At 39.7% G+C, this 20,313-nt stretch overlaps 2 protein-coding genes across 3 annotated transcripts in view; both read left to right on the forward strand.

The window, feature by feature from the left end:
* Positions 1–6,779, forward strand: part of iars1 (isoleucyl-tRNA synthetase 1) — a 66,409-nt gene extending 59,630 nt beyond the window's left edge. Inside the window, exons 29-34 of the mRNA XM_028576050.1 lie at positions 1,076–1,252; positions 1,770–1,890; positions 2,064–2,189; positions 2,617–2,763; positions 3,865–4,017; positions 5,721–6,779. Of these exons, the coding sequence (XP_028431851.1) occupies positions 1,076–1,252; positions 1,770–1,890; positions 2,064–2,189; positions 2,617–2,763; positions 3,865–4,017; positions 5,721–5,803 (807 nt within the window). The 3' untranslated portion in view covers positions 5,804–6,779. The remainder of the gene's footprint in view (positions 1–1,075; positions 1,253–1,769; positions 1,891–2,063; positions 2,190–2,616; positions 2,764–3,864; positions 4,018–5,720) is intronic.
* A 2,899-nt stretch (positions 6,780–9,678) lies between these two features.
* atp2b2 (ATPase plasma membrane Ca2+ transporting 2) overlaps positions 9,679–20,313 on the forward strand; it is a 138,146-nt gene continuing 127,511 nt past the window's right edge. For both annotated transcript variants that reach the window (XM_028575540.1, XM_028575539.1), the window contains exon 1: positions 9,679–10,451. The gene's annotated coding sequence lies outside the window, so the exon portion shown is untranslated. The remainder of the gene's footprint in view (positions 10,452–20,313) is intronic.

Below are 20,313 nucleotides of genomic sequence, written 5' to 3' on the forward strand. Positions count from 1 at the left end.
GGCTAAATTCCTCCAGTTATTTCAAACTGAGATCTGTTAGGAATTTTCCACCCCGGGGATGGGAATTAATTTTTAACAATTCTTTGACATGTTTGGTAGTAGTTTGTGGGTGTGCATGCAAGTCTCTATCAGTGTTTGCGTGGATATTTGTGTGTTAGAAACAGAGGTCAGCGGTTCATTTTTGTTATTGGACTGCTTACAAACTGGAGATCACTGTTGCTCTGACGACACACACACACACACACACACACACACACACACACACACACACACAGTGCTAGGTACAGTCAGTACCTTGACTTGGCAGGAAAAGCCTATAAACCTTCCCATATTGATTGACTGCTCATCTGTATCTAGCTAATGCTATTCTCTGCCCTTGAGCTACATACTGCTGTGTGTGTGTGTGTGTGTGTGTGTGTGTGTGTGTGTGTGTGTGTGTGTGTGTGTGTGTGTGTGTGTGTGTGTGTGTGTGTGTGTGTGTGTGTGTGTGTGTGTGTGTGTGTGTGTGTGTGTGTGTGTGTGTGTGTACTATGTGTGTATGGCTGTGCACACTGCAGATTAGGATAAGATCAATGTGTTTGAATGTGTCAAGGTTAGAGGAAGCTGTCAGCACACAATGCCAAAATACAGGCTTCCAAAAAAAAAAATCTCCCATTTTCTCTTCTGCCTTTATTTGTTCCTGACTTTTTTTAATCCCCACCCTCTCTTTTTTTGGCCACCCTTCCATTTTTTTCATCCCATCCTCCCTTCTTTCTTGTGATTGTTTCTTCCCGATATCATTTTCTTAAAGAGGAGAAAAAAGCTTTGACAGGAATAACGTGTCGCAAAATTGTGATTCTTTGCATCCTCCGCGGCAATCATTTGTTTTAATCAGATAACAGTTTTTTTCTATTATGGTGCATCGTTGTTTGAAGAGCTATTCAAGCAGTCCTATTAGCATATTTCCTCACTTTTGCTGGTGAATCTTTTTTTCTTTTCATTTTTTTAACTTCTCTTAGTTTCTGAAAAATGCTGTGCTTGGTATTTGTTTACACATGAAAACCCACGACCTGTCTCTCAATCTCTTGTCTTACAGGGTCATTTGGTGCCATCAGATGAGATAACTGTGTACTACCGCTGCCAGCCAGAGGGGGAGTACTTGGGCTCTGTGATCCAGGCTCACACTGACTTTATCCTGGCTACCACCAAGGCTCCACTGTTGCCCTTTCCTGTCCCCAAGACTGCCAGCGTCATCATAGAAGAAAAGACTCAGGTATGACAGGACACTTGAGTGCAAGCAAGATTATTGTTTGCTGTACTATGATACAAGTTCAGTTTAACAGGCAGCTTGTTGTGTACCATAGCCTTTCAACATTTTTGAAACATGCTGGTAACAGACAATGTATAAGTGTGAGTGATACCAAAAGTTTCCTCTTAGTGATTTCCATATTACCACTCTGAATGTGTGTGTTACAATTTGATTTTTAGTTTAAAGAACATAAAAAGTGGGTGCCTGGTTAGCTCACCTGGTAGAGAGCGCCCATATATAGAGCTTTATTCCTCGACACAGCGGCCGCTGGTTCGACTCCGACCTGTGGCCCTTTGCTGCATGTCATTCTCCCCTCTCTCTCACCTTTCAAGTCTAACCTGTCCTATCCAAATAAAGGCCTAAAATGCCCCAAAACATAATCTTAAAAAAAAGAACATTAAAAAGTCTTTCTCTCTTTGCCTCTGTCATACTCTAGTAATACTTTTTTATACTATTTTTATTGTTGTTGTTGTTGTTGCAGCTGAAGGGCTCAGACTTGGAGTTAACCATAGTAAAGGGATCTTCCGCCCCTCGGCCTCCTCTAAATGGACCAGCTTGCACCTATATGAACGTCAGGGTGAAGGTCAACAACAAAGAGCAAGGTAGCACATGGGTTGGTTGTTAAACTGTTTAACTGTCAATAGAAGTTGCTTTTAGGTTATTTTACATTTGGGGGGAAATTGAACATCTGCTTATAGTGGAGATAATGGGATATGTACCACACCGTTTTTCCTTCTCTTATCTGCGATTCCTGTCCGTCTGGTTTCTCGTTTAGAGGGGGTGGTGCTGTTGGAGAACCCCAAAGGGGATAACCGACTTGACTTGGACAAGCTGAAGAGAGTGTGCAGCAGCATCTTCGGAACAAATAACACCCAGCTCAGATTCTTCAACGACGGGACTGGTGAGAACTGGTTCTGGCCCCTCAGAAAGACTTAAATGCAGTGAATCACTGTTACGGTAGAAACATCTGCCATCTCATATGATTTGAGTGACTGTGGGTCATCTACAGCCATCTTCTTGCTACATCCTCATGTAAAGACTAAAGTAACTAACCTTTACTGTTGTAGCATTTTTTTAATGATTGTTGTTAACTATGGAGCCTGTAAAATGTATAACTGTATAACAGTATAACTGGTGTAGCATCATTGAATAAACTCCTGCAAATGTAGGTTAAGCATTTGAGCCGGCGAGCTAACCCTATCAAAGTTAGCTAGCTACAACTGTAATGCTACTTTGTCTGATGATTTAATCAGTTTAGGGGCTCCATGGTAACCCAGATGAAATTCAAAAAAAAAACTCCTCTGTGTGCATTTGTGTGTTTATTACAGAGTTGACGAGCAAAATGGACCTTCAGACTTTGAGCGGTAAAACTTTGTCAGTGACTTCAGGCTCTTCCTCCCCTGGCCCCACCCCCACCACCGACACCCTCCTGTGTCCTTATGTAAACCTGCTGCTCTGCAACGCACAACCAGCTGGTGAGACACACGCACACACACACACACACACACACACACACACACACACACACACACACACACACACACACACACACACACACACACACACACATACATACATACATACATACATACATACATACATATTTACTGCCATGCACAGATGAGAAGTCCTTCAGTCCTTCTCGCTGTTATAAAGCTGCCATTACTCTTTTGAATTATAATCAACAAATGCCCTGGAGAGACCAAAACCAACGATGAATTTATCCTGCTGACAAATTTTGTCAGTGTAGTCAAAGCTTTATTAAACTTAATGCATGGAGCATCATAGCTCCAACAGATCAGACCCTTTGCTTTAGACGCACTGATCACAGTCTGACCCAGACACTGTACATTTCTCAATAGTTCTAAGTGGAAAAAATACTGCAGTCTTTTACTGAAGTTAAATTAGCAATACCACTATACAAAAAGCACAAATTAAACTCCTGCATTCATGTTTAAAAGGAATAGTTAGACATTGTGGAAAATAATTATTGTATGCCTGTTGGAAACAATAAAAATTGATGTATTGATTGATATGTTTATTTGGCTTTCTTGCTCTAGATCTGTGCTGCTGTCTCCACCAGCTGTTTTTAGTCTATTATATTTATCCCAAAATGTCAAACTATTGTTTTAATCTTCACATTTTACAGGTTGCTCATATGTTTTGTGTATAAAATCTGAATGTATACAGTAACTAGAAACTGTAGCTGTTAAATAAATGTCCTTAGTTATTTTCCACTTCCGGAATACACTCATTGTGTGTTGCACTCTGTTCATTCGACTGAAGGCAATGTACCATAATCCAGCTTTATCCTTTAAGTCATTCACACTCAAACCCCTCACCTTGCCCCTTTGACCCTACATCTATCAATTGATCAGCCTGGCTCCCCTCTATACCTTTCTTTTTGATCTATCATTCCTTCTCTCCATCTTCTTCCCTTTTCCCATGACTTAGGATTGTTACCTTTCCAGGACTTGTGAACAAGCTCCACTAACAAGCCAATCATTTCTTAATGTGTAAAGGAAATAAAGTCTGTCTAGTTCACTTCTCTTCAACACTCTTCCTATCTCCTCCAGAGGGCCAGACAGGAGAGGTGGGCACCGTCCTGGTGGTGAACCCAGTTGGCCAAAATGGGCTTGACTACTCAGGCCTGCTATCTGAGGCTGCCAAGGTTTTCGGCCTCCGCGGCAGACGGCTCAAACTCTACCTGGACCAGGACCTCACTGAGGGTAAGAGGAAAAGATGATTGATATCATATTGACTTTAGCATCCACTTAGAGGACTTTTAAACGGATTTTAAGGCAATTAATTCTCGGCGGTGAGGGGGAAATCTGATTGATTGTTCTTACCTTCATCATCTAACATGTCATTGATAAGAAAAGTAGTTTAGAGAGTGGGTTTGTTATAGAGATGCACCGATTACAGTTTTCTAGTCCGATTCCGATTTTTCATTGAGTTTGACCAGCCAATACCGATTTTAGCCAATTTCATTTTTTCTAACCACTTTACAGCACACACAAATATTTATTTTCTAACTTTTCTTTAATAGAAAATTTTACATTTTGCATAGAACATATAACAGATTTTGAATAGATAATTGATCGCTATAAAATAGAACTATATAAATTACTCCTAGTGTGTGAAATTCACACACATCTAAAGTTTAATGTTATGGAAGAACCATTTCCTTCGTTTCACATCCAATATCCAACAAAATTTTTTTTTATATATTTATATATATTTCTTAAAACTCACACACAGGCCTGTGAAACAGATGATTTAACGTCACAGCTCATTTTACACAAAGTTTAGCAACAAAACTAAACGCTGAGGGAAGATTACTACGTTTTTAATGTTGGTTTTGAGCGGTATGCAACCCCGCTAACTTGGAAAGCATTTTAAACAGTAACGTTAATACAGAGTGTCAGGGGAATACAGCGTCTCTCTCTCTTTTTTTTTTATAACACAGCGCCTCCCTACAAGGGGCCAGCGTGGCGTCAGAGGCAGAGGGACCGCAGCGTTTGCTAACGTTAGCTTCTTGTCTCATCTGGGGCCTGATAAACAGTACATTTATCAAAGTCAGTGTGCCCAAAGCTATTTTCCAATAAACTGTAGCTGTCATATTTCACGGGACCCGCGTGAGTGCAGTTTTCATGTTCCAGTTGTTCAGCCTCAGAGGGGAGAGAGAGCGGCTGACCGTTCACCTGAGATCAGTAGAGCAGACGGCTCTGCAGAGTTGTGTATAATTATGACTTTGTGACATTTCATAAACAGCTGATGAGCGGCAGTGTGCTGCTGCTACATGCATATAGCGGAAACCCTGCATGCGCACGTGTGGTGCTGATGTTGCGCGATGTTAACCATGCGGCGCCCGAGTGCATTTGACTGGCATAAAATTGGCATATGTCAGCAGGTCACCGGTCATGGCCGATGACGTGAAAATCGGCCAATTCCGGTCACCAGCCGGTGAATCGGTGCATCCCTAGTTTGTTATTATGTTTTAATTCCTGGAGAAAGAAAGAACGATGTTTACTACGGTCAGCTGGCAAATGTTTTTTTTTTTGTTAAAATCAGCTTAAGCTAATAAAGCCAGGGGAGGTGAAGTTGCTAATACAGCTTTTATATGACTAAACATTTTTATTTATTGAAATGTTTTTTTTGCGCCCACATGCAAAACATGCAAGTGAAAGTAACTTTGTAGTTGCGTATGCTGTGAGAGGGTTGACTCAGCAGAAGCAATTCACACGTTTTTTAAGTTTTTAAATAAACCAAACTAACCTCCCAATTTGAGCAGCTTAAGATCTTTGGAGGGTTTTAAAAGAAATAAAAAGGTGATCTTTTGTGATTGCTTAAATGTTTTTCCGCATTTAATTTTAGGCATAAACATAAAACAAACATACTTTGTAACGGTTTGTTTCTCTATGCTTTTCAGAGCTGCCAGCTGATTCATCAGTAAAATCATTAGACACCAAAACTCTGTTTGTGAGAGTTCTTCCAACAACTGCCGAAGCATAAATCCAGAGAGGACATCTTTTGGAACATTTGTCTTAGATGCCTCACAGGTTCCCTGAGTTAAGTTTTTTACCAGTAAAATCCCACCAATAACCTCTTTGATGCACAGTGCATTTATGTCATTTCTTTAGATGTTTTTTTGGAAATCCTGATGCAATGCAGGCTTGTCTGTCAAGTTCACAACTGTTAATCCATGGAGTCACTATCACCCATGTCTTGAAATATCTAAAGATGACTTCAGGCACAAAATGAGCCTGCCAAATGAGTTCTTAAGATTTGTATTGCAATGCATTCCAAGATGTGAGGATAGCTCTTATTATTCATCATATTTAGCCAAGACTTACAGTACTGTTCTCTCCCTTTTCCCTCGTACTGTCTTTAATTTGTCACCAATTATAAGTGACAGTTTCCTAAGAAAGCACAGTGTGTTGCTAGGCTATATTTATTCTGGAAGGAGAGGAGATTTACATAATATCTACACTAGAAAGTTGATGCGCTTCAAGAACAGAATGATTGTTCATACACAACAGCTGAATAGACCCGCCTGATAGATGTGTAAGTGTGCTTGTGGAAATTGGGAATTGTCTGAAGGAGGGAAAGAAATGCCAAAATAAAGATTGCAGGGACCTGTCTAGCCATCAATATTACCAATGGATGTTTTGTCTTTATTATGCTAATGATAAAAATTATGCAAGCTACTTCTCTTCAAGGTTCACTTAAGGTGAGCTTAGTCCAGAGTAATTATTGCTGTGGCTCATAATCGGGGAACCAATTTAGCTTATTGTGCTTACACACAATTTTGAATTTCACAGATAAACCTGCTCTGTTCATTGCATTGAGGATTTGACTACATTTAAAAGGTGAAATGGATTTCCGCTGCTGTACCTTATGGACAAAAAGGTTCTCTAATAAAAAGAGAAACAAATATATAATGTACTATATTAAGTGGCAAATGGAATAAATCAAAGGTGACTAATAAGCAGCATGTTTTTTTCTTTTCTTACTGCTCACTCCAACCTCTGTATGACATGGGACACATCAAGTCTGTGACTGGCTTAGCTGCAGATATGGGAAAATGTGTTTGCCTTTGTTCATCTGGTTGCCTGAGCCATTTTGACTGACTCATGGTACTTTAACTGCAAGGTCAAGGAACAAATGCAACAAAGGGGTTAAACATGCCATCAGTGGCAATAAATTAATTTAAAGGAATAGTTTGACAATTTGGTAAGTTTGATTATTCGCTTTTCTTGCCGAGAGTTAGATGACAAGATTAATACCACTCTCAATCTGCAGAGTGGTATCTATCTTCTCATCTAAATCGGCTAGAAAGTGAAAAAGCGTATTTTCCAAAATGTCAACCAATCCCTTCAAAACAATGTGTGCAGTACAACTGAACAGCTAAGGAAAGTGACAGCCAGTTTTTCATTTGTAAAAGAATTTAGACATGTCAAAATTCATGTTGAAAAAGAAGCTACAGTGAGAAGATGAATTGTCGTTTACCGGTAGAAATGAGGCGATTTCACAGTATGTACTGGTCCTTGGTTTTCCTGGTTTCTGAATAAATCAACCTCAACAAAGCAGCAAATCAATATTTTACCCAATGTAAAATATTGGGCTCCTCTGGCTAGAAATCCCACGTGATGGTACCATTCTCCCTAGCTAGAGGCATTTTTGAGAAACCTTTTCACGGTTGCTTTTAACTCTTATTCGAAGTGACCAGAGGATTCTTAGTTTCAACTGATAGTCATAAACATGCACAGTGCTCTTTCTAGTTTCAGGTTTGAGTGATTAAAAGCTACTGTTTGATATTATGTTCAGGCTGTGGCTGACCCAGTAACAAGCTGGCCATGGATACAAGAATGAATCATCCACTGGGTCATTCTGCTCCATTTGTTGCAACGGTGCCTCAGTTCTAGTTTTTAGTTGTAACAGCATGTCTGAACAAGGGATTCACTGTAGACATGATTTGAATTGAGTCACTTAAAAACTATAAACATCTTAACATAACTTTTGACTGTGGACAAGAATACAGAGGTGCGGTGTGGCCAATATTGTGATTAATCCTGTGTGTTGATTAATGAAGGGGGACTGCTTGTTGGCAGTTCAGGCAACTCTCAATTGGGGGCACTGCTGCAGTTCCTCTCTTCTCCTTGGATCTTTACAGCACAATTTGCTACTAATTTGCATAACACATAAATACACTATTAATGTTATACTATACTAATATTATTCATTAACATTTGCTTACTGCAGGCTGCTACACCCTTAGCACCGGCACAATATTACATGTAAACTACTCCCTACTTTTACTCCACAGTATTTTCAATGACAATACTGTGGAGTAAAAGTGTAGTCTCCCCAACACTTAATCGGTGTCACTTCAGTGTGATACCTTTATTTATAACCCCCGGTGGAGCAGCATGCTGCTTCACTGGTTAAATATTAAGTACACAGCTCTTGTATCATCCTCCTCTCATCCGTCTCGCTCCCATCTGCTCTTGCTGCTCAATTTGTGCTTCTGCACACCCTGGCTGGGGTAAAAGAGCAGGTCAGCGACCCATCTGCTGCTAGACATCACAGAAATACAGTATTCAGTATGGGTGAAGTGAACATGAACCCTGTCATCTATCTCTAATAATGGACAACACAACTCATTACAGTATGCTGACAGCGGGCAAAGAACAAAAGTTTTGCCACAAAGACAGGTGTGGTTTCAGGAATACATAGCCCACTAAGGTCCGTTTCCAACCAACCCACCCTGGCAACACGTGTGCTGTGTAATGGAAAATTCTAAATCTCTGCCAGTAAATCAATTTTCAGCACCCTGCATGTTGCCCACTGCAGAATGACCGAAGCAAATACTACCTCAAACAAGCAAGCGCAATAGGTAAGAGAGGGAAAAAAATAGGCATGTGGGCTATGTTATTTTGGTTGTAAAAGGTCTGTGATCTGACAGGAATTAACCTTACACCCAATGTCGTACAAGTATAACCATTTGTGGCATTCTAAAATTCAGAAAACAATTACAATAGTGGAGGGGGAAAAAAAACACCCAAGCTCAGTTTTTGCCAGCTTTTAATGAGACCAGCTGTCTCTATAAGGCTGTCTTGCAAATATAATAGCTGTCAAAGTGAAGTTTGGAGGATGTACATTTATTGCCTTACAAACTACACAATACGGGGCACCCTGGTAGCTCACTTGGTTGAGCATGCGCCCCATGTACCAAGGCTCAGTCCTTATACCGCAGAGGCCTGGGTTTGATTCCAATCCATGGCCCTTTGCCGCATGTGGTCCCCCCTCTCTCTATCCCCTTTACTGTCTACAGCTGTCCTATCTATTAATTAAAGACAAAAAAGCCCCCAAAATAATACACGGTACCCTATCCCTCTGTCTGTGAAAGTGCAATATTGACATCTGCAGTGCATTTTCTCTTTTAACAGCTTGTTTGGCCAGTATGTCCACATTGTCCAGAATATCTCTATGACCAGGTGCCCACATAATGTGCCCTCTGTGCCACATAAAATGCCAAAAGTGACATATTTTGTTGCTTTTATTGTACTACACAAGACACAAAAACAGTACTGCCGTTTCATAGGAAAGCAATGACGAGCTTATTTTTGAACTGTAAAATGTACACATTGTGGTCACAATGGTTTACAAAAAGTAATTTAAGGCATCCATTATACAAATAGTGTTTACGTAAAAAAAGAAAACAAAAATAGACAATATATCCAGCTGTATAGCTACGTTAGGATTTTACAAATACGGATTTTATGAGTACAATTAATTTATCTTCTAATGTGTTTTTGTTTTGCATTTAACACAACAAGCAAGAACATGTTTTCTTCTTCTTCTTCTTACTCCGATAAGTGCATGGATGTATTAAGGATGTTGTTTTCTAAGTTTGGCTTGTTATTGTTGAGAAAACGAAATGCTAGCAAGCTAGCAATAGCTTATATACTACACATTAATGCAGATAATGCAATGAATGCAGTAGGGCAGTAGTTTGTTATGGTTGTTATTAAAAGGCGTGTGAATGGATAAAGCAACTTATTGTTGGCATTCGCTACCAGACACCTGCACTGCAATTAGTTAGCTAAAGCTACGCTACAGTGGAGATAGGTCTGGCAATGTGAGACTATAACGCTAATGCATGTGTAGCAAGCTAACGTTAACTGTTAGTAGCATCTTAAAAGGAAATTGGGAAAAATGTTTAAACGTTAAGGGAGTTAGCGTTAGATAGGTTAGGGTTGCCACCTAGCTATATTAATTGAACTCCCTTCGTTGAAGTAGCTAGTTATACTGTTAAAGGCTGGCTTAGAGCCTATAACGTTATTGCCTAAGTTAAAGTCAAATAATCTACAGTTAAATAATAACCGAATTCATGGTTTAATTGCTCTCCTTTAATTACATCACTGGTTAGAAGCTTTTTGGAAAAAGAGGATTCAGTTAAGATAATATTGCGCAACAATGGTGCTCCTCTCCTCGCCTGCCTACAGTACAGAAGCTGTACTGAACGAGCTGGGAGCAGCACCACCACGTTTCTGCTACAGCTCGCTTTCCGTTATCTCCTGATCGTCTAAATGCGGCATCTATCTTCATCTTGATGCGCCTGCTGCTCCTCCTCCTCCTCATGGAACAGCAGAAACAGGTAGGACACGCTTCCGCTTTGGCAAAAGATCACTCACATATCCAGTTAGTGTGGGTGGGATATTCCTTCACATTCAAGTTTTTGCCTTTGTTTTTTTAGTTTGTCCATGTCCTGGTTGTTAGGTAGGAAACTGCTGTCAGATGAGGAGTCGGTGATAAGAGTTGCCCTGGCATCCGTAGTGAGATGCGTCGGCAGCATTGACACACTGTTGCTACCCATTATGTCTGCTAGTCGTTGCCACAGAAACGTGCATTCTGCCGCAGGTATGCAGTGGAACATTGGGGATGGATGCAAGTTGCATCATGCAACCCAAATTACTGTTTTACTTTCCACGTATCTGTGGAGATGAATGCTGCACATGCAATGTGGTGCATCTTCTTTCTTAATATCATAGTTTGAAGACATAATGAGTGGTTGATGATATAATAGGGTGACCTATTTTCAGTTCTTTATACTTTCCACTGAGAGCAGTAGGATTCAGTTAGTCAGTAGCCTCAGTGTGTGCCTCTTATGTATGTTACTGCTGTTTTGAAGGTATTTCGAGAATCCTCAAAAAATCCTCTAATCATCTGGATGAAAAAAAAGGAAAGCATGAGTATTTACCTGTAGCCTCAGGCAGCTGCAATGTACAGTTCTAAGCTGGTTTCACTCCTACCTCCACCAAAGATCTTTCTCAGTATCCATAGGCCAGTACTCCTCATCCCCTGCCCCTGTGTCTTATGGTGTCCCTCAGGGATCCATTCTGGGTCTTGTACTCTTCAGCCTTTATATGCTCCCCTTAGGTAACATCATCGGAAAATCTCATTCCATTTCTATGCAGATGACTCCCAATTGTACATCCCACTTAAATCCAGCAACTCCATGCAGCCTCTTTTAGACTGTTGGAACGAAATTAAAATCTGGATGGCTAACAATTTCCTTCAGTTAAATGATAACAAAACTGAAGTTATTGTCTTTGGTCCTTCAAAATCCCAAACTGCCATCCCTGCCGACCTTGGTCACCTTGCCCCCTATGTTAAACCCCATGCACGTAACTTGGGTGTTATTTTAGACTCCCATCTTAACCTGGAGAAGCAAATATCTTCTGTTGTAAAGTCCAGTTTTTACCAACTAAGAATAATTTCTAAACTCAAGTCTGTTCTGTCATACAATGATCTGGAAAAAGTCATCCATGCCTTCATAACCTCCCGCTTAGACTACTGTAACTCTCTCTACTTTGGTCTGCCTCTGACTCTGGTGGCACGGCTTCAGATGGTCCAAAATGCAGCGGCTAGGCTGCTCACGAATACAAAAAAGCGTGAACACATTACACCTGTCCTAGCCTCCTTGCACTGGCTTCCAGTCCAGTCTAGGATACAATTTAAAATACTGTTGATGGTTTTTAAAGTACTTCACGCCCTGGCCCCCAGCTACATAGCTGATATTATTCATCTTCACGTAGCCCCCAGGTCCCTCAGATCCTCCAGCCTAGGCCTCCTCCATGTCCCACGGTCCCGGCTTAAGCAAAAAGGTGACAGAGCCTTTTCTGTTGCTGGTCCTCAGCTGTGGAACCGACTGCCACCTGACATCAGAAATGCCCCTTCAATTGTGATATTCAAAGCCAGGCTCAAAACTCATCTTTTTACATTGGCCTTCCCGGCATCTTAATTGTCTTATCCTGCTATGTTTGTAATTAAGTGTTTGTCTTTCAATGTACTTTTTAGCCTAAATCACTGATTTGTACGTGTTTTATTTTATTTTTCTTATTATCTTATTTTATTTTATTACCCTGTGGCTAATGCGCTATGTACAGCACTTTGGTCAGCGCGAGCTGTTTTTAAATGTGCTATAGAAATAAACTTTACTTACTTACTTACTTGGTCAGCCTCATTCTCTGCCGATTGTCCTCACTGCACTTAAAGGCCCAGACACACCAAACCAGATGGCCGACCCTCGGCAGAAAAGGCAGTTGGACTGATCAGTCTCCCCGAGTTGGTTAAAAAAGTGCCTCGGAACACCAAAGCGACGAGACCTAATACGTCTCCATAAGATCAGGCGCCGCATATCTGTATTGTCGCCCAAAAATGAAAACCGGCAACTGATTGGACGAACGCGTCACGGTCTGATTTCTCCAGAAATTCAAAGACCGACTGTCATGGCGGCTTGTTCAGAATACGATCTCATATTGTACTAAAATAGTTCACCAAAACGTGTTTCTGATAAAATTTTAAGCGAGAAATAGGCCATGCAGTTGCTGAATCTGTCTTCATTTCAGATCAACAAAGGTCAGTTTAAAAGATTTTTGTCAGATTTTGAGAGACTCTAGTCACTCTCATCCCGCTCCGACCTTGTTTCCAGGTTAGCACTCTACCAATCAGATGGGTCATTTGAGTCCGACTGCCGGCAGTGCCCGCCTTCCGATTCAACATGTCAAATCGGCCAAAATGAAGGCCGCCGGCCGTGTGTCTCGGGCTTAACTGAAACGTCAGATAGTTGTGTGACATCGTGAGACAACAGTGGGGCGTCGCCATGCATTAATGTCAATACACTTATCATAACACTTGGAAAATGTTTATAGAGGCTATGACACATAGAATACATTGTAACATATGCCTATTGGAAACCATGCATGAAAGGGTAAAGCCCAAAACACGGCGCCTACTCTACCTGTGCATGACGGCTACTTTGCTGAACTGCTGCTGCGGCGCGCGTATGGTGTCCACACAGACAGCGTTGCTGCTGCCAGCCCCATCTTTCTACACTAAGTTTGCCCTTTGATAATGACCATCAGTAATAGTGTTTCATTTAAGCCTGTGACTGCACATGGCTGCTTTAACCTGTTAACATGGCCGTTGTTGCACACGCGCCACTCAGGTAGGCAGTGTAGCCCTGGCTAGGACTTTACATGAGTTTAATCACATTGGGAGCTATGAGGTAGTTGCTGATGAGAACACAATCATATGTTGAAAACTAAAATGTAGCCCAAGTTAATTTCTATGTCTTGGATTGGACATCAATACATGGAGATATATATATATATAATAATTAGTAGGGTTGGGCATCGTTTGGATTTTAACGATTCTTCTTTTCGATTCCGGTTCTTATCGATTCTCGATTCCGATTCTTTGAGGGGTGGAGTTGAAATGGGTCACATGCTTATTTCACAAATAAGAGGAAAGTTTTATTTTGATTCAAAGGTGGGTTGCAGTTTGACGGGGCTTTTTCAATGTAAAATAAAGCCACACTAGAGTACCGCTTACTGTGCTCCATGGCTGCAACACAACAAGTGCCTGGTCGCTATGGAAACCAAAACTTGTTAAATTTTGAACCCATGATCAGATCTGAAACAAAATCCTCCAAACGATTCCGGTGGAATCGTAATTTTTTAAACGATTCCAAGTAGGAATCGGTTCTCGATGCCCAACCCTAATAATTAGGGGATACTGACATTTACTTTTATTTAGCCTGTAAATCACAAGTTAAGCATGTAATTATGTGAACCATATGCTTATGATAATTGTTGTAGACTTTCTAATGATAGCTAACTTCACACCTCTTACCATTTATTATGAGAAATGAATTTCAGACACTACTGTGCAGTAGGTGTAACTGTCACCAGTTGTGGCTCAGTATTTTTTTTTTTGCTGTGTGCAAGGTTAAGTGTCACAGTTGTCAGCAGTCGTAGTGTCCAAGGTGAACCAATGTAAATCAAGATGGCACACTCCACATTACTGACACCTACAGTAAAAAGAGCCTGCACCGCTGCACATGAAGAAATATGTTCATCTCACAATATAATCTAAAGGGTTTTATATTAGAAACAGTCTCTTATTTTTTGTAGTTGCAGTTGATTGTACAATTTGTTGACATTTAGGATGTTGCAGTGTTTCACTTGAGGCCCCATGACAAATACACCCTTAGGGTCTCTAGTATTTCTTTACAAGGAAACATCCTTGATTCCTGGCAGGTATTCAAATTTAACAAAACTCTACCGAGGTGACCAGAAAGTAAAAGTAGTTACAGAACAGATTCTTCGTCATTCTATCTAACGTCATGACAGAGAGCTGCTTGTCTGTTTTACCTTTAACAGAGTGTATATAATAGTTATGGGGGGCTGGTAGATCCCAACTCTCTCCAGTTTCCTTTTTGGATAAGAATGAACTTTTTCATCGTTATCAGTTTCAGTAGAAATATTGCCATGAGATTTGGGGAGACAGCCTCTCTGCCACACACAGCTTTACAGTGGAGGGGGTTGGATGCAACCCTGTGAACAATGTGACTGGTTTTAGACAAGCCCTTTGTTTAACACATTACAGTATTTAAACCACTTATTTTGAAGTGAGAAGAAAGGTGGACTAGGTTTTGCATAGTTGCCTCATAAAGTACTGTAGTTACTGCACTTACAAATATTTATTTTAGATGCCTGTTTTTTTTGTACACTGTCAATTAATAATGCTTACATTAGGGCTGCACAATATATAATTTTTTATTGCATTTCATTGCAATATCAACTTCGCAAAAGGCTGCAACCTATCGCAATAGACACTCAGAGGCTTTTTCTTAGTTGAAAGAAAATATCAGTAGAAAACTGCACATTAAGGTGTAACTGTTTTTCTCTTTTTAAGTGATTCAATTTAATGTTCAATTTGTTCGATAAAAGAATGTTGTAAATTATTTCCTTTCATTAGTTTTAAACTCAACAAGTGATTTGTAGTATTTAGCAGAACATGAAAGCAGCAGAAATGCAGAACTAAGTAGGGCTGCAACTAACGATTATTTTCATAGTCGATTAATCTGTTGATTTTTTTTCTCGATTAATTGATTAGTTGTTTGGTCTCTAAAATGTCAGAAAATGGTGAAAAATGTGAATCAGTGTTTCACAAAAGGCCAAGATGATGTCCTCAAATGTCTTGTTTTGTCCACAACTCAAAGATGTTCAGTTTACTGTCACAGAGGAGAGAAAAAACTAGAAAATATTCACATTTGAGAAGCTGGAATCAAAGATTTTTTTCTTTTGTCTTAAAAAATTACTCAAACCGACTAATCGATTATCAAAAATAGTTGGCGATTAATTTGAGAGTTGACAACTAATTGATTAATTGATTAATCTTTGCAGTTCTAGAACTAAGTACACTTCGATATCTATTAATTTATCGCAAGTAATATCGTTATCCCTATAGTCAACAATGTTAATGTATATTTCCCTCATATCGTGCAGCCCTATCGTACGAAATGACTTTGTTTGCAACATTGTAAGAGGTGACATATTATTATATGAGGCTCCTCTGTCTGTAGTGTTGTTCTCAAATAAAGGTTGGTTGAGCGATTGTTCCAGCTGTAGGAATTTGGACAAAAGTAGACACTCCTGTCAATTCAGCATTTAAGTAAAACTAAAAATTTTTTTAACTATGTTTACACAAGCATCCACACATTAAATACTTAATTAGTTAATAACATCATGAATTCTAATGAGCCATTTAGGATGGTTAATTACTGCTGCAGATTCAGTGTTCCTTGTGTCTGTCATTTGCATATCATGGCACAGTGTTAGAATTGATTTAACCATGACCAATTCTCACTTTACAATCAAAAACACTATTGCATGCATTATGGTCCTCACAGAATCTCTGGACAGATGGATGAAAAATTAGTCTCTCATTATGTTTGTTGTATGTGTGTTCTCTCTCTCCTTCATCCTCCTCCTCTCTCCATATTGCTCAGTAGCTTGATTGAATGCATGTTTTCCATGGTGTAAACTCACAATGATAAATGGCATCATTGTTTTTGGCTGTTCAGTAAAACAATTTAGATCACAGCTACAGTGTTTCATATCTGTTTCTAAATCTTTTTAGTGTTAGGTTGTTATTGTTGGTCTTTTATACTTATAAGGTATGTACATGTCAGTTTCCTCTTTCTATTTTATAAAATCATCTTTATTTATGGTACTGGTAATGGACTGCATTTACTGTAAATAGAGCTTTTCTAGTCTTAACGACCACTCAAAGTGCTTTACACTACAGGCATTCACCCCATTCACATACACATTCATACACTGCCACCTGCTTCATCAGATAAACATTCACTCAGATTTACACACCGACGGCACAGCATCGGGATCAATCAGAGATTCAATATTTTGCCCGGGGACGCTTCGACATGTAGACTGCAGGGGCCAGGGATCAAACCACCGACCTTCTGATTTTTAGGGGACTGCTCTACTATCGCCCGCCTCGCTTTAATGCAATGGATAGGATATACTGAAGCAGCTCCTGTCTCTTATTCTGTATTTGTAAAATTTGACATTAACGACTTGTTGAATTAGTGTCGATAGTGTGGCCAGGATTTTCTCACATACAGTCAGACACAGTGTTCACTGGATACATGCAGCCATCATCCTGTGTAAGGACACATTTTTTAAATTAACAACACACCAAAGCCTAACAACTGTTATGTGTTCGTTTTACCATTTTGATGTTAGCAGTACTGCCTCTAAAATATTTGGCTGTTTGACCTGTAAATCAACTGCAGTTATGCTAATAGCCATCTAGAAAGACTGATGGTGCTTCTTGGCAACAGTGCCCTTCAAGTGTAGCTACCAGATTGCACTTTACCCTTAAATAAACAGCCACATTTTAATTAGCTTTTATTACCCAATTCAGCTTTGTGCTACTGTTTACCTTATTATGTAAGAAATGTCTAATTAGGCTTGGCAAAAGTGGACTTTCAGCACTTTCAGTTAAATAATCTAGACTCCAGGGTAAACTGCACATTAGAGAGCTTACAGTGGGCTGTGTGTATTGGGTGCATTCAGGTTAAACCTTTTGCTCAACAAAGCCTTCAGTAAGACTAAAGGAACTTTCAAGATTTCATTTCCGAGGAATTGCGCTTTATAACAATCTAAGTGACAAACTTGTAGATAACTAACTTGTAATAAAAAAGAAAACTGTCTATATATTACTTTCAAATGCTCTTTGTATCAAACATTTCTGTATTTGTTTTTAGGATTTTTCATACTCCTAGGCTTAAAATTCCTGCCACGAATGAGACACAGCAGGTACCTCCTGAGTTCCTTCCTCCTGACTTGTTGTTCTGTGTTACACTCCCCAATAATTCACTGTGCATGTCTGTGTGGCATAAAAAAAGAGTGTGACATTTTTTGACATCATGTTTGTGAAAGGGATAGCTAATTGCTAAATGCTCAGTGGAAGAACAAATTGAATAACTCAAAATAGATGCATGTCAGGGTCCAGAGTGTGCTGTTAGATTCCATATTCTTTTTACAAATGACTCCCATTTAAGACAATTCAGCAGGACAGCAATCCTAAACATACATAAAAGGCTGTTTTTTTATACTTTTTTATAGTCTAACAATAACATTTTCTTCACCTGACTTCAATCCAACAAAAAAGGTTTCATTTACAGAAGACCAGACTGAAATCAACTCTCAGCCAAAAAAGCAAAAAGGAAAGATAACTGCAGTACAGGATTGGTATAGTATACTATGCAGAGGCTGAATTTAAACAGAGATGGTTTAGAACTGAGACACCCCAACTCAGAGTAATTCCCTGTATTTCTTGGATGTCTTGCGAGATCTGGCACCACAGATAAGCTAAGTAATGTTCCTGAACGCCGTAACAAAACAATATTTCGTGATGCTAAATATGGCTTTTAGATGTGTAAATATCTAATAGCAATAGAAAATAATAAATGTAACTTTTTACCCATCCACACGATGGTTCACTACACTTTCAAACGAGGCCATGCCCATTTAGGAGACAGGAAGTCTGTACTTTGTACTAATGTTTTTTATCATTAGTGCAGCTGGTAATGCGGTATCTTAGTTATAGAGAATCTTAGATACAAAGGATTTACAACCAAATACTAAATATGATGACTAAGTTCATGTTAACTTGTAACTCTCCTAAATCTAGGAGGTTATGTAGTTATTCTGAAGTGGATTTCAACGTCAAGTTGAATTTAATTTCATTTTAAATGCAGTGACAGAGAGAATACAGAAAAAAAGAGAGGGTGTTTGAAATGTTGCAATTGCATGTGACACTTGACATTTGTTTTGTCGGATTAGGTAACACACTTAAGACCTGCTGTCAGTATGAGCAGATTTCACGTAAAATGGAGGGGTGCTCTCCGATCATCATTTCCTCACACTTACAAACTGTGATCATGCATAGGCCTGTCACGATAACAAATTTTGCTGGACGATAAATTGTCCCAGAAATTATTGCGATAAACGATAATATTGTCGTTCCGACACCATTTTCATCTTATATAATGATAATGGCATAATAATGCAGGTACACCTTTTCAAAGATCAATACACTTTTATTTCTAAAGAATATTTAACACTGGAACTGGAAGACATTTTAAATATCCACAATATGTCTTTGATCTCCTTTAGTAGGCTATGTCGTCTTTCACGCTGTTGTACAGTTGTGGAATTGCCGTTTGTGACACGTGTGTTCTGCCTGGCAATTCGTACTGGCTGTCAAATGTTTGCAGCATTCCTCGAGTGTTTATGCAACAGACTACAGACTCTGTACTACATGTAAATTTAAGTATTTATTAAACACTAAATATTAAATTTAAATAATATATAATTAATAAATTATATCTATCTATATGGCTATCTGCCACATGGCGAGTAAATGTTTGTACCAAAATAGTTCTCCAAAATAGTACACACACACACACACAGCTTGTACCGGTTAATGTTCTGTGCATTGTCGGACACATGCAGCCACTTTCCTGAAACCGCTTGCAAGACTGACAGTCCACAGTGGCATGTATGTCCGAGCCTATCTCCACCTGCAGATGGTCAACTGTGTGCTTTCGAATGAAAGGGAGAAAACAAGGCGGGCGGATATCGCTCATATACTTTTTTTTCTTTTTTTTTGACTGCGCCTTAACTGCAAAGTGCAGGGGAAACCCTGCTCCAACTCTCAACTAGCGTTTCTCTGTCTCTCTCTCTCTCCGCCAGGAGTCCCGCCCCAACACAAAGACCATGCGACTGACAAGAGGGTTCACTCCTGAGGAACCGAGAGTGGTCATCCAGTCTCTTTGGTATAGAGAGAGAGAGAGAGAGAGAGAGAAAGAGAGAGGAGGAAAACAAACAAGAATGCAAATGGATATTATCGTGGCCGGAAAAATTATCGAGCAAATTTTTTTTATTGTGCAATTAATTGATTTATTGACTATCGCGACAGGTCTAATCATGCACTGTGCTCATGGAGCAAAATTTAACGGGCAAATGTAGATCAATTTTGAATTATGTCATAAATCAGTTTATTTGCATGTTATGCATTGGAAATATTGTCTCCTCTCAGCATTTATTACTCCGTCTTTCCCTGTCTATTCGGTTTTTATCAAGATTCAGGTATAATCATTGTTGAGGTTCCTCTACCCCTGCAAGGTCATAGTACAACAGCAAATGCTGCACTGCAGTGCCTCTTCTCAAATACCAAATGACATAAGTGATTGTCAACAGGGCTGGACTGGGGTAAAAAAAAATCAGCCCTGGACTTTTGAGAACCAGACCAGCCCACCACAATCGGCCGGACACCAACCGTCCTTGCACTCCCCTTCACCACATGTACATACCAGCAGGGTTCAACATTAGCACCATTTACCAGCCAAATGCTGGTGAATGGTGCAAGTTGCTAGTAGATTTGCTTAACTCACGAGGCAAGAAAAAGTAAAATGTTTACATTCACTAGCCATTTGGCTGGTGGACAAAAAGTTAATTTTGAACTCGGCATACCAGCCCTTAATACTCTCATTTAGAGTGGTAAGTAAGATAGTATGATAATGTACTGGCTAAAGGTTAAGGGTGGAGCATGGCTGTCATCAGCATTTTGTACACAGTATG

This window comes from Perca flavescens, chromosome 4 (genome assembly GCF_004354835.1).
Source record: "Perca flavescens isolate YP-PL-M2 chromosome 4, PFLA_1.0, whole genome shotgun sequence".
NCBI classification, from domain to species: domain Eukaryota; kingdom Metazoa; phylum Chordata; class Actinopteri; order Perciformes; family Percidae; genus Perca; species Perca flavescens.